General features: G+C 41.3%; 2 protein-coding genes across 3 annotated transcripts in view; one reads left to right on the top strand and one right to left on the bottom strand.

Annotated features, from left to right (window-relative positions):
* FANCD2 (FA complementation group D2) overlaps positions 1-6,399 on the bottom strand; it is a 46,590-nt gene extending 40,191 nt beyond the window's left edge. Inside the window, exons 1-7 of the mRNA XM_077924725.1 lie at positions 6,059-6,399; positions 5,172-5,268; positions 2,774-2,911; positions 2,403-2,470; positions 1,814-1,917; positions 1,339-1,402; positions 767-819 (exon numbers count right to left, since the gene is read on the bottom strand). Coding sequence (XP_077780851.1) covers positions 767-819; positions 1,339-1,402; positions 1,814-1,917; positions 2,403-2,470; positions 2,774-2,911; positions 5,172-5,238 — 494 coding nt within the window. The 5' untranslated portion in view covers positions 5,239-5,268; positions 6,059-6,399. The remainder of the gene's footprint in view (positions 1-766; positions 820-1,338; positions 1,403-1,813; positions 1,918-2,402; positions 2,471-2,773; positions 2,912-5,171; positions 5,269-6,058) is intronic.
* Positions 6,400-6,449: 50 nt separating this feature from the next.
* On the top strand, positions 6,450-14,439 carry EMC3 (ER membrane protein complex subunit 3). 2 transcript variants are annotated; one of them, XM_077924723.1, is made up of 9 exons: positions 6,450-6,566; positions 7,351-7,547; positions 8,724-8,781; positions 9,700-9,793; positions 10,487-10,591; positions 10,834-10,915; positions 11,041-11,120; positions 11,476-11,558; positions 12,559-14,439. In XM_077924723.1, exons 2-9 carry the CDS (start codon positions 7,393-7,395, stop codon positions 12,685-12,687), a joined length of 786 nt encoding a protein of 261 aa, XP_077780849.1. In that variant the 5' UTR covers positions 6,450-6,566; positions 7,351-7,392; the 3' UTR covers positions 12,688-14,439. The 2 variants fall into 2 exon arrangements, with proteins under 2 accessions (XP_077780849.1, XP_077780850.1); XM_077924724.1 differs by lacking the exon at positions 6,450-6,566 and adding an exon at positions 6,732-6,817.
* The last annotated feature ends 71 nt before the right edge of the window (positions 14,440-14,510 follow it).

A 14,510-nucleotide genomic window follows, 5' to 3' on the forward strand; every position in this document is an offset into this window, starting at 1 on the left:
CCCTGACACCTGAAGGGAGGGTGTTCGACAGGGAGGGTGCCACTACCGAGAAGGCCCTCTGCCTGGTTCCCTGTAACTTCGCTTGTCACAGTAAGGGAACCAGCTGTCACATTCTGCATTCGTTGTAGTTTCTGGGTCACCTTCAAAGGTAGCCCCACCTAGAGCGCATTGCAGTAGTCAAAGCAGGAGATGACCAGAGCGGGCCACCAAGGAATCAGCTAAAAGGCCATCAGCATGGGATAAAACATCCCTTACCACTCTCTGGAAACCATTTGGATCCATTAAGTGGTGGGGCAGGAGCATCCGAACTGGTCCCACTTCCCTGTGGAGAGGAAGGGTTGCAGAGAAGTCTAGTTGCACCAGGAAGTGACAGCTCACTGTAATCCATTCATTTATTCTGCCATCTAAAACTTGCTTTGTACAGCAGAAAAGAACACACAGTAAAAGCTTAAACTTCAGTCCTCTATAGCGGGGTGACTACTAACCTTTGGCTCTCCAGATGTTGTTGGATCCCAATCCCAATCATTCCTGACTATTGGCCATGCTGGTCAGGGCTGATGGGAGTTCAACAACATCTTGAGGACCACAAGTTTGTCCAAGTTCCTGAACCTTAAATGAGTATAGAGCATGAGTGGCAAAGATTTTTTTAAATCTTTCATGCATGCTAACGAGATCAAGTTTTGAGGATTTCAACAAGCGGTTGAGGAGAAGCAGATGGAAAATGCAGAGCAGTCAACATTTCAAGTTAAAATAGTGGAGTACTTGCCTTTCGTGAAAAAATTCGGGGAGTTTTTCAAATAGCAGTCTTATAACAGCAGGCTTCCAAAAAGAAAAAGGCATTTTGAGAAATTACATTTACAATGAGGTAGCACACTGTGCACACAACACTGCAGACCCAAACCCCATCATCCACTGTTAAAGAAGAGTTCTCTGCTATGAAGCGCAGTATTCAGCGCTTGTGCAATAGGACCTTCCCCATTCTGTGCTTCTCCAACTCTACTTCAGAGGGCCAGGGGAACCACAGGGGTGTGTGTGTGTGTATGTATAGAGTACTTTAACAGTGGGATTGCTTTTTGTCAGGGCAAGCCAGAACTGTAACTCATATTGGTTTTAACTTTGGGAACTTGTGCTTAAGGTTGCTTTTCCCTCCTCCCTCCCATTCCTTTTCCCTTATGCCTTTTTAGTTTGTGAGCTTGTAGAGCAAGAACAGTCTTGGTGTGTTTTTTCCCCTATGCCAATCTGAAAAGGTTGGCAAATAAAATGCAATCAATCAATCAATCAATCAATGATAGGAAGCTGGGAGATGGTTGGGAGAACTGCATGGAAAAGTGATCTTACCTGTAATATCTCAATGCCAAGGAGCAGTTTAATGAGGCTTTCACAATATGAATGGATTGCATTACTGTAATGGAGAGAGACACTGCTATTATTATTAGAAAAAGGCATCATGTGAGTACCTGCGTTTAAAACAATATACTGTATTTGTGATAGGCGCTCCCTGCCCCACTTTGAGCTCCTTAGACAAAGGGACACACATATAATAAATAAGATCAGATTAGTTTAACCCCAAGTACCTTCTCTTTTGTTGCTGTTTATAGTTTGACCTTTAAAAGGTGTATATGTTTACAACAGAATTAAGTTTATTTCTTTAAAAAAACAACACATTAAAAAAAACACCTCCAGCTGCAGTCCAGAGGCAGATTGGAGTATATACAGGTAGTCATTTACTACACTGTCATGGTAACATACTGCAAGTATTAAACCATTCACATGGCAACTTGCAGGGAGAAAACAAATGAGGTTTTTCATTGACCTTGTTTCCTGACTTTGTGTGGGTATGCATGGTAGAAGACAATTCCTGAAGTGATCTCTGTTTTCTATGTGGGATTCCAAGCCACTGATGAACTCCTCACCAATCTAGACAGGATGGAGGGAAGGAGAGAGAGAAAATGAAGGCTGAACAATTATCCCTACTGTTTCAAATGCATGAATGTGCAAATCAAGCAGTGAAAGCCTACTGTTTACACAATGCCTGTTCTTGATCTTTGTGTGGGATGCATAAAACTGTAATTTGTAAATTGTTACTTTTTAATGAAAAGATCCAGTGACCAGTTTCATACTTCTTCCAGAACTGTCAGCAGCGAATCATAAGCGAGAACTCTGTATTGATTATGGAGGTCTCCTATTTTTCTGTTGTGTTCTGTTTTTATTTAATTCATATATTTAAAATGCAAGGTAAAGAATAAGAGAAGTGGAATGAAAAAGAGATTTTAATTTGTGATAGTGTGTTTGTCAGAACAGAGACACACACAGAGAGATGGACAGAGAGAGAGAGCTTTGGGTGTTAGAATCAATACAGGCCCACTTCAATTTCAAAGACATGAAATAATGCCAGTTCATACCTGTGGTTGAGAAGGATGCTTCTTCAATGCTTGATGCAACTTCTTCTGGAAAATTGCTCCATCCACAGCTATGGAAAAAGTGCCAAGAAGGACAAACATTGTCATGTTCATGTCATAATAGTCTGAATCTGCCACCTTCTGCCCTTCCCACTAACTGCCACGTGACAGACAGAAATCCACCTAGCAAAACTTTCCCTGGCATAGAGGTAGTGAGGCTAGAATGCTAAAAAGGTAAAATTAAATAAATACATTTCTAGCAGAGCTCCTCTATTTTTAATAGTTGTGCAAAGTAGCAGAAAACCAGCAGGTAAATGTTTTACACTTTAATTTCCTTTTAGAATTACTGCTAAGAATGTCATGAAAGTATATACCTATTTCATTCTGTCGTTCTCCAGCTTTCAGTATAATTCCTCCTGTCTTGAGGAACTGCCCAAAAACATTGTTGTTCTCTACTACTCCATCTTTAGGAATGGATCTGTTCTTGCCAAGCGTGCAAGATTTCTTTGTTTCTAAGATGGAAAAGTTACTAGCGTAAGATAAATGTCATATTTGAGAGTCAAATACCTCAAAACAAATAAATGGAAAAAAGCAACCTTTATATCATGAAGTTTGTACTGTATAAAGTTTGAGGTCCCTTGGAAGATGAACCCAAGGGCTATATATTCTAACCTAGAACAATTTCTAAGAGAGTGTACATACAATAGAGCAGGGTTTCCCAAAACTGGGTCTCCAGCTGTTTTTGGACTACAATTCCCACCATCCCTGACCACTGGTCCAGCTAGCAATGGAAGAAGGGAGCTGTAGTCCAAAAACAGCTGGAGGCCCAAGTCTGGGAAATCTTACAATAGAGGAAGCAGGATATAAAGCAAAGTTAGGGAACCTGTGGCCCTCCTGATGTTATTTGGACTAATTCCCAGCATCCCTTACCATTGGCCATGTTGGCTGAGGCTAATGGGAGTTGGAGTCTAACAATATTTAGCAGACCACTAATTTCCCATCCCTAGTATAAAGGGTGCAACTAACAAAGCATTTGAGTAAGTGGTTTGTGGATTGCAATCCCAGTCCTAAAATTACTGGACAGTGAAGAGAGTTAAGATGACATCACTCCTCTGAAACCCTCAGATTAGAATTATGGAATATTATATACACCACAAATAGCCAGCCAAAACTTGTGGCCAATAATAGTAATAATAGTAATAATAATAATAATAATAATAATAATAATAATAATAATAATTTATTATTTATACCCCGCCCATCTGGCTGGGCCTCCCCAGCCACTCTGGGCGGCTTCCAATAAAGGATGCATGTTGTCTTGTCCCTGACCTTATGTTGTACTTCAACAGTGTCTGGTGTACAAATCAGGAACAATTCCCATCTCCAAGCTCAAGATGAAGGATGAAGCTCATCTCTATCCTACTGTGCTTCTTATGCACCAAGACTACCTCCAAAAAACAGTATAACAGTACAGCCCTTTTCTCAAGCTGGAGAGGGAAACATGGATCACATCCAAAAACACAGGAGCGCCAAATACTTGGAAGTTTAACAAGACACAGACAAGCCCCAGCCCCCCTCTCGAGTGTGGAGTATAAGAAGAGGTTGAGAAATTGTTCTCACTTACACCACAATTCCAAAACACTCGTGAATTCTTTAGAAGAACAGTTTACTCAGGTCTTCCCTCAAGCTGGGAAGAATAGGATAGCTGGGAACAGCAGGGCTGTTATGAGACCCATTAGGTACAGCGTGACTTCTGAAAATATCCCTGACTCCTTTTCCATTTCCAAACTATCACATAGTGCTTCCAAGGGAACAATACAATTCCACAGCCTCTAACTCAGGAGTGAAGCTAGCATTCTGCTGAAGATGGAACATTCACTGTGGCAAAAATATGTACAAATATGTACATAAAATGTAGGAGCATAATTTAAGTCCCTGTCAGCAATCCTGTATGTCATTACTTAAACAAAGCAAGATTATCACGCTTGTGGAATATTATTTTCATTTTATGATATATAAAGAATTTTCTCCTTTGTAATTTTTCTCAATGAGCTTACAGTGAATTTATATACAGTTGTACCTTGGATCCCAAACACCTTGCAAGTCGAACGTTTTGGCTCCTGAATGCTGCAAACCTGGAAGTGAGTGTTCTGGTTTGCGAACATTCTTTGCAATCCGAAAGTCCAAAGTGACTCTGCAGCTTCTGATTGGCTGCAGGAGCTGCGCCTTGGTTTCTGGACGTTTTGGAAGTTGAATGGACTTCCGGAACAGATTCCATTCAACTTCCGAGGTACCACTGTATTCAGTGCTCATAACCACGGAGAAAAAAGTATTCCAGGGCTGGGGGGAAACACCACTGAGCTCTATGAATATTTTCGTTGTTTCATTGGGCATTACTAAAAAGGCAGGCGTTTCTGCCTAATAATAATAATAATAATAATAATTTATTATTTATACCCCGCCCATCTGCCTGGGTTTCCCCAGCCACTCTGGGCAGCTCCCAACAGAATATTAAAAACATGATAAAACAGAAAACATTAAAAACTTCCCTAAACAGGGCTGCCTTCAGAAAGTCAGATAGTTGTTTACTTCCTTGACCTCTGATGGGAGGGTGTGCCACAGGGCGGGTGCCACTACCGAGAAGGCCCTCTGCCTAGCTCCCTGTAACATCACTTCTTGCAGTGAGGGAACCACCAGAAGGCTGAAGGATGGGGTTGGAGATGCTTCAGGTATACTGGGCCAGATGACAGGAAAGATTCTTGCTTTACATACTTGGTAAGTTTTCCATCAGATTTTCTCCTTCCACATCAGATTTGGACAATTTCCTTTTTGGAGCCATGACAGCAAGCACTGAGGTAGTCTACTTCAACTGTGGGGTGGGGGAAGGGAAACAATTAGAAGCTGACTGAACGAGATATGTTTTGTTATCAAATGGTGCACAAAAGAGAATTTATGATGATACAACTCTGTTCTTGAAATGGAAGTAGGATCTGTTTGAAATATACCTTATTTACAATAACGAGTATCTGTGAATGGCAAAAGGGCCTACTACAATAATCTGCTGAAGTAAGCCATTTACCACAGTGAACCAATCCATATTGACAAGAGGTAACAAATATTAGATCAGTAGTTTACTTATTTTAGACATATGTGCAACTGGATACATTTTCATGAACACATTGGACGTAAGATCACAATTAGTGTACACGTTGCATTTATTACACTTTATTTTTATTTCTGGATTTTTAAACTATCTGTGTGAGACAAAAAGCAGTCCTGGTCACAAATCCTCCTCCTTCCCCAGTTTTCTTCTATACCCAACAGGCGATTTGGGGAAGAAAGATGAGGCCAAATGCATTAAATCCTGCTCTTTCTCACAACAAGAAGGATGGGAAAGCTCCACTATCCGTAATTCTGCTGCTGTGTTTACAACTGTCAGCTCGGATCCTGATTTCCCCTCCCCTCCCCTCCTTCAGGCCACAGAAATGCCTCCAATGCAATGGAGGCTATCATTAACAGGCAGGGGGAAAGTGATGCTTCATTGGGTTCTTGAGCCCTATATAATTCTGCATCCGTACCCACTTTGACAACTGGTTGAGAGCCCAGCCCAATAGGGCCAACAGGGCCAGAACTCGTACCTGCGCTGTCTGTTAACCCACCTGAGCAACCGCGGAAGCGCTGTTGAAGGCCAGCGGAGGCCAAGGGATAACCACCAACCTGCCTTTCAGAAGCTGGTGGGGGACAATCTCCTGCACACTGGCTCATTCAGAAGTACAACCCCTCGCCCGCTTCGTGGCTGTTCAGCCGGAGCCCTGCCCGAGTCCCGCTCCTCCTGAATTCCCGGGACGGCGGGGTCTTAGTCCCAGTGAAGCGGCGCTGGAACGGCAGCGCTTAAGCAGAAGGCGCCCCTCACGCGGCGCTGAGAGGCCAATGGAACTCCGCCTCCCTTCCCCGCCGAGGCGCAGTTGAAACGGCGCGCGCGCTCCCTCAGCCACCCTTCGCCCCGCTTTCAAAGGTTCCCGCCAAGCGCCGGCTCGGGACGCGTCGCAGTGACGTCAGCGAACGCGCGACGCCTCTCCCTACCGGGCGCCGCGAAAGCGAGTCAGGCGTCGCTCCCGGAAGGGTGAAGCGGGGGAGGGAGACCGAGCTGCTGCTGCCGCCGGAGAGGTAAGGAGCCGGTGGGCGCGCGGCGGGGGTCGCGGCGCAGGTGCGCCTGAGGGGGGGGGCGCGCGGCGTCTGCTTTCCTCCTCCCGGGGTGGGGTGGCCGCGGCTGTGGCCGCTGAGGGGTCGTGTAAAATCTCCCCACCTGTGGTGAATTTGTTGGGGGAGGGATTTTAAGAGGTGCTGGGGCTTGAGCCTCGTCCCTGCGACTTAATTCCAGGTGCGTGGAATCCGGCTGTGATCCCTTCTCCGAAAAGGCAAGGCCGTCTATGTGCGCATGTATTTACATTTGTTGGTTTCCGTTGACCTAGTCCTAATAGGCGAAGAAATTTTTTTAAGGACTTTGCCGTTTTCTAGAGGGCTTGTCTCTATTTCGTCGGTCCAGGGATTGAGCTCTCCTTCATACGGAGTGCTGCCTGCTTTTAATGACATTTCGGTTTGCTTCCTGCCTTGTCTCTTAGGCCTCTGCCTGTACCAGGTACTCGAGTGGCAAATTATTCAGCCTCACTGTGCTTCCCTGAGGACAAATGGGGATTAATGCCCAGAGCTTCCATTGCTGCCCAGTCTCTTGCTGTGGCTGCCTTGTAACTTAAGAAGAAACATAAGAAACTCCTGGGTGTAAGGAATGACTGCGGGGGTAGAATTAGAAAAGCCACTGTGCTCTGGGGAACTTAGGCAGCCTTCAAAATAAACAAAACTTGGCTAGCAACACGCTAACTGGCTCAATGTTTTCGGAAAGTTGAAGGTAAGTGGAAATTTCTAATTGATGACTTGTGCTTTATTCCCCTAGATACTGAAGGTTGAAGTGCATGACCAGAACTGAATTTAAACAATGAGTGAGCCGGAGCTGTTGTTGGACTCTAATATTCGATTATGGGTGGTGCTCCCAATCGTCTTCATAACCTTCTTTGTGGGGATGATTCGTCACTATGTATCCATCCTTCTCCAAAGTGACAAAAAACTCACCCAGGAGCAAGTATCTGACAGGTAAAAGATGCTTGCAATTGAAAACTGAGCATTGTCACTGATACTAATAACTGACAACTATAGAGCTTGATGACAGTACTTTATGGTAGCACATAGGCTTACTGAACTGCAGTAGGTGGGCTATATCTTGCTGTGTATGTATTTGGGAATACTTGTAAACCCAGCTTTGTGCCTGGGAGTCCAGATAGCAGGTAGGTTTGGGGTGTTTTCAGAAAATGAAGCCTGGTCTTTGTATATTAGCAAAGAAGACTGCACAGGATAGATTAGAAAAAGTGGAGCCTAGCTCCTGGATCCTGTCAGCTGGGCTGATTAAAATCCCCAGGATTATCATACTTAATCTTAAAAATGGTAAAAATTCAAAACAAACTGTTATTTGTAATATTTGTAGTACTCAAATTCCTAAATTTTATTTTGAATGTTTTTGCTTTTTAGATTTTGATTTCTCTCTTTAGTCTTTATATGGACTTTCCCCAGCTTTTCTTCTATAAATATGTATATCTTTCTTCAGATTGTTTCTAGTCACATAGATGATAGCAAAGGACTAGTGGTGATGGTAGAAGGGGATAAGAAAACAGTTATCAAAAATCGCTAGGCCAATCTGATTGAGAATATCTGTTCTTTTCAAGTAGATTTTGTCATGTTCTATGACTGTTCACTTCTTTATGGTTTTACAATATGGAGATAATATAGGGAAATGTATGTACACTATAATGTTTCCCCACAGCAAATGCATACTTTTCTACCCTGCTTTCTGGTAAAAAAGGGGGAGGGGGAGTTTCCCCACAATGGCTGTCTGGTCAATAACTGCTTGTACACTTCGATATTTATGAGCAGCCCTGTGTTTTCTTCATGGAGCATTTTTGTGTTTTAAAAAAGAAGTATATGAAGCAGCTCTCTGTGGCAAGGAATGAAACTGTTGCCCTCATTGGTTTAATATCTAGTATTGGTTCCCAAATCAGTTCTTGCTGTTCTTGAAATCTTGCTCAGCACGTTTTTAAACTATGAAAGATGATCAGTTTTTATATGAAACTGTGGATATTGATAACTTGTTGGGAGGCTCTCAGTTGTATTTTGCATCAGTGTCACATGCAGTGTTCGTGCAGGAATATTTTTCTGTCTTCCTCCTTATTCTCTTCTTGTATTTCATATGTATGATAATGGCTTTCTTTCTTTCAGTCAAGTTCTGATTCGAAGCAGAGTTCTCAGAGAAAATGGAAAGTACATTCCAAAGCAGGTACGTTTCCATTTGTGCCAGAATTTAAAAACTAGAGGTAGGGGAAACCTTAATTGTTCCAAGATTTGGAATGTAGTCTTCATAAGGATCTAAAATGCACATTGTAAGCACATTTGTGGAGTAGCCCCAGTCATTTCTATTACTATTAATATGCAGCAATGTACATCCAAGACAGTGGGGTATTCCATCATTCTAATTTGCTGTCATGTTGCAAAATTGGATCTATTACTATTTTAAAATAGATTTACTAAGATCAGCATGCTTAGACCAGATTAAACTAATGTTAATTGCAGCAGTTAAAATGTTAATGGTTAGAATGAATCTGGGACATCCTGTCAATCCAAGGGGGGAAATCCCTATCAAATTAAAGTGGCTCATAACAGACACAAGCTAGCAGACTACAGAGCTTGCATAGTTCCCTGATAATCCAACCTCATACATTGTCTAAATGTGTCTTTTGGAGACCTACTTTGTTTCTACGTCACATACTTTAAGTTTTTTTTAATGCATAGCACTAAAAAAATAATGTGAGCATCATATGGCTTTCAGTGTAATTTTGACTTTGCATCTTATCAACATTATGGGTATACTAGACGAGGAAATCATTTGTATTACCACTGATCTTTTGGAAAAGGTGTAACATGATTATCTGTAAAAATGTTTGGCTACATCTCTGTTTATATCACAAGTGCCTAAACTATGTCGCAGGCAAAGATACTTGGAAAAATTAAAGGAGGGTATGCATTGCCACAGTTTCCATTGAAACCTGGAAATATTTGGAAAAGCAGGGTAGGTCGTTTGCAGGGTAAATATCTGTCATCCTTATTGCCAGCTCTTCTACAGAGAAATAACCTGTGCTTAATTTTGAAGCCTTGTGTCCACTTCTTTCATCATTAGAACTTGTTTTTCTTTTTTCAGTCCTTTCTGACACGGAAGTATTACTTCAATAATCCAGATGATGGGTTCTTTAAGAAAACTAAAAGGAAGGTAGTGCCACCTTCCCCAATGACAGGTAAGTAAGAAGGCTTCCTAAGAGTTTGTTATATTCTAAAACATGAGCAATAGAGTAGTAATCAGTGTTCGAAACTCCCATTGTTCTAGGCGCATTTTGCAACAGGGAATTTCATTAGCATGAGCAGCTTCTGAGCTCTGGGTGCAGTACTGTGCCTAAGATTTCAGATTAAAACTGCAGAATAGAATAAAAGGAGGACCTTTTTCTGCTTCCCCACTTCCAGCTACTCTCTGAAGAGAACCTCTTAAGAGTATTAGGGGGTTGGGCAGGGGAAGGATTAGACCATGTGAAAAATGAACATAATATTTTAACTGCAGTTCATTCATTTTCAGCTTTGTATTATTTGTATTATTGTTATAAAAAAGCATGCGTAGACATAACCTAGGTTTAAGGTGCCATTTAGCTCCTAGCTTTCATATCACAGTTTCTAACTCTGGTAGTAATAGGAACATCTGATTTGCTTTTGTGCTTAGCAGCAGCCACTAATTCTGAAGTCTACCTGGTTTTCTCATAAAATAGCCCAGATATACTTAAAGTCAGATTAAATAGCAAATTAAAGACTAAAGACTAAACCAGGGTGATCTTTTCAATTATGCTAAGGAGGTTTCCTTTGTTTTTAAAGTAGTATACCCAAAATCCGTGGGTTTATAGACTTTCTATTGTGTGGTCACTTTAACTGCATTTGCTTTGCAGATCCTACTATGCTGACAGATATGATGAAAGGGAATGTAACAAATGTACTTCCTATGATTCTTATCGGAGGCTGGATCAACATGACCTTTTCTGGTTTTGTCACAAGTAAGTGTCAGTTTAGGAATCTAAACTTGTGTGGTCTGGAGGCCTTCTAAAATCCCCTGATGCTTCTAAAATCCCAAATTTAATCAGCGTTTTCATTAGCTGAGTGTTCGTGTTCCCTGTCACAGGTTTTAAGCTCCTTGTGAGAGAAATTTCCCTTCAGTTATATCCCCCTGCAAAGCACTGTGTTTTATGGTGCTTTGTAATAATCATAATTGTTTCTGACCATATTTTATTTTTTACAGCAAAAGTCCCCTTTCCTTTGACGCTTCGTTTTAAACCAATGCTACAGCAGGGTATTGAGTTGCTTACTTTGGATGCATCCTGGTAAGAATCCTTCACTGTGCTTCAAACAATCTTTGTCCATCTGAAAATGTGAAAGTTACAGCAGTGTTGGGAATTGGGCATTTGTGCATTTGTTTAAATGACACTCAGTTTCTTTGGTTTGTTAGGGTTAGCTCTGCTTCTTGGTATTTTCTGAATGTGTTTGGACTTCGAAGCATTTATACCCTCATTCTTGGTCAAGATAATGGTAAGAAACTGCTATTTATGTAAAAGTAAGAGTGATTCTTGATTTATTAAATGTGTCAAACTATGCTTAAATGTTTCTTAGGAATTTTGACCTAGTTACTAATATTAGTAAATTGTGAAAATTTCCAGCAATAATAGACAAAAATCTTGTCTTCAGCTTATTAAGGCTGAAGAAAGTTAAGCATACCTGACTGAGACCTCATACCTTTTTCGGCCTAACTTGTACAATACAAGGGAGATATGTTGCTGTCTACCTCAGCACAGCACTATAATGCTCACATTCTTAATTTTCCCCAGCTTTGATAGTATTGCTACTGTTATATAGAGTCATACAAGTCACTCTTTCATATTTACAGCTGCCGATCAGTCCAGAGTAATGCAGGAGCAGATGACAGGGGCGGCAATGGCCATGCCTGCAGATACCAATAAAGCATTCAAGGTATGAGGCTTCTGTTCCAGTTGCTGAAACGAGCTGCTCAAGTTTCATGTAGCCTTGCTTCTATTCCTTGAATGTACAGAAAAAATACTTCAAAGGATTAAAACCTGCAAAAAATGATGGTCTTAAATATCTGTTTATTGAATGTATGCTAAATAAATTTTGTAGCTTATAGGAGTGTGATTGGAAACCCCTATTCTATGGTAATTTTTTCATGCCGCTTTAGGGTAGATAAAACTTCCATTCATCAGGAAACACTAGATGAGAAGATCAGTAATGGTGCAGAAGCTTAGCCAAAAGAAGTGCCCATTATTACCAGTGCATAGACAGGGGGTATGGGTGGGGTCCTTGGAAGACAAAATGGTAAAGTAAGAGTGTCCAGGGGGTAGAAAGTTTGAAAACCTATGCATTAAAATATACCGTATTCTAGTTGATGACCTGTATGGAGAAGATACTTAACATTGTATACAAAGTGGAAATATGTTGAACAGAAACTTGTTTTACAGTACTAGTTGCAAGGAATAAGAAACAGAGGTTTCAAACCCCATAAGTAGCTTCATGCATTCTGAGCTGTTCTTTCTGCAAGTTGTGCAGTAAAATAAAAGCTTAATCTCCAGAAAACAGCCCACTTGTCAAATGCTAGGCACTAGCAGCCATGTGCACACAAACCAGAAATGCCCAATGATCTCCGTTTAGTATTGCAGGCAGTTGTTAGCTGTGAGGACCTGCCCCCTCCCCCAAACATACCTGCTTGTATGTTCAATAGCCTTGCTGCTTCCTTGTACACATTATAATTCTTCTTTGCAAGTTCCTACTATTTAATCACTCTGCACACATACAGTTCAGTCACAAACTTCAGTGTCCTTGTTCAAGATTCAGAGTCTAAAGCAGCATGAATAAATTAAGGCAGAATTGTTGAGCAAAGGCTTTTTTCCAAGATGGAAAGTAGGTGGTTGGTACACTTCTGTTGGCTGCATCAATGTTTTTTCTTTTATCACTGCAGACAGAATGGGAGGCTCTAGAACTGACTGACCATCAGTGGGCCCTAGAGGATGTTGAAGAGGAACTCATGGCTAAAGACCTCCGCTTTGAAGGCATGTTTAAGGAAGAGCTGCAGACGTCCATGTTCTGAGTTGCTTCATATGGTTGGCATTAAGTCAGTTTGTGTTTATTTATCTATAATGTACTCTTACTGGTGGCCAGAATAAAGATGGTCAGAATTTATGTGAGTTATATACCTGCAGGACAGAGTCTTGCTTCTGAGGTCTCCTCTGATGCCTTTTGAGTCACATGGAGCTCTGATTTGGCAGCTGCTAATAGTCATGTCAGAAGGCAAACTACCAAACGTGTAGTGATTGACCAAACTTACTGGAAGAATCATTTATAATTCAGGAAAACTTGAAATTGAGTGTGGGTCCCTGCAAATTTTAAATCTACCTGCTACTCTAGAGACATACTAAGCCTAAGTCAGAATCCATTAATGATTAAAATATTGGTATAAGATTTAACCCTTGAAGCATCTCTCATTGCCAGGGCTCAGCCTTGCTGCGTATGCAGCATAACTGCCAGTACTCAAAGACTTGAATTTAGATGAGAGAAGCATCCAAAGATGATGCTCCTTACTGTTGCCATTCAGTGGTCCACAGACTGAGGACTCTGTCTACTGGGAGGCTGGTTCTTTTGAGGAGAAAGGCTTGATTAGGGTCTGGACTAGAAGCGACCTGTTGTCTCTAGAGCCACTCTTTCTCCTGCCCCTTAAGTGCATAGTCAGAGGTTATGGGTCTGCTTGAGCAGTAACTAAACACTGATTTTGGTATTGAACAAGGACCATTGGTACACTTTGACTTTAGCTGGCACCAGCACGGAATCTATTTGTGAGTAGACTTCTTTCATTTTAAGAATTTGATTTAAATGTTTTTAAGACACGATCTCGAACCAAGGAAAATCCCTTTTTTTATTAAGATACTGGTTTGTCTTTGGAAGACAAGCTTTGAGCTTTTGCTTTTATTGTCCATTAGGGAACAAGCATCTGAAGTCTCCCAATATCTATGACCTAAGGTACTTGGTGAATTATAGTTCAGTGCTTCTTGGGGGCTCGTTTGTATAATCAGAAGACAATGCACATTCCTCAGATTCATAATAACAGAACTAGGTTGATTGGATAAACTGTTCTTTAATGACTGTGGGTCAGTTGGCATAGTGTGACAGTAGAGAAAAGGCTACCGATGCCATAGTCTGAAGTTGGTCAGAATGTAAGCATTTGATTATTCTTTTGGAATAACACGTGGCCTTGGCTTATGTTTTTATGCCTGAGAAAAATGAAGGGAGCTGTTCACTGTATTTGTGTCTTTAAGAAACAAGATAATGTGTCAATGAAACGGAATTCTGGTTCAGCTCTGGTCGCATACTGGTCACTAGTACTGTAAGAGAAAGTATTACATCCCTCCTGGAGCAGCTGTATCTGCCCATGTCAGTAAGGCTCTGAAATATATCCTGTTGCCCATTTCTGCCTATGTACAGCTCTCCCTTGCTGCAGCAGTATATTTATGTTTAGAGTAAGTTATAAAGTGTTCATTAGTGAAATTCAGAAGCTTTCATTTTGTTCTCTGCTTCTAAAGACACATCTCTCCATCCAGTTGTAGACTTATGTGAAAACTGCTTTTAATATGATAAAATCCATCCTAAGCAGTAACCTAATTTGACTCCAGCATCAAGACTGCTTTACTAATAAGCATTGCCCCCCTGCAACTGAAATGGTTAAACACAATAACTTGAAAAGCAAAAGAAGATTTATCACAAGTGTATGTGTGGGGTACTGGGAGATGGGTACAGCTGCTTATTATCTCCATGTTTATAGCAAATAAACTCTTAGACTGCTCTTCAACCTTGATGGTGTACATATTCCCTCCCCCCCCCCTTGTGGCAGATTGTAAATCTGCTCTTGAGGGGAATGTA

This window comes from Podarcis muralis, chromosome 2, assembly GCF_964188315.1.
Source record: "Podarcis muralis chromosome 2, rPodMur119.hap1.1, whole genome shotgun sequence".
NCBI lineage: Eukaryota > Metazoa > Chordata > Lepidosauria > Squamata > Lacertidae > Podarcis > Podarcis muralis.

Bases quoted from the DNA above. Each gene is read 5' to 3' on its own strand.
- EMC3 (XM_077924723.1), top strand. From the start codon at position 7,393: ATGAGTGAGCCGGAGCTGTTGTTGGACTCTAATATTCGATTATGGGTG. The intron at 8,782-9,699 runs GTACGTTTCCAT...TTCTTTTTTCAG, and splicing joins GAAAGTACATTCCAAAGCAG to TCCTTTCTGACACGGAAGTA. The intron at 11,121-11,475 runs GTAAGAAACTGC...TCATATTTACAG, and splicing joins CATTCTTGGTCAAGATAATG to CTGCCGATCAGTCCAGAGTA.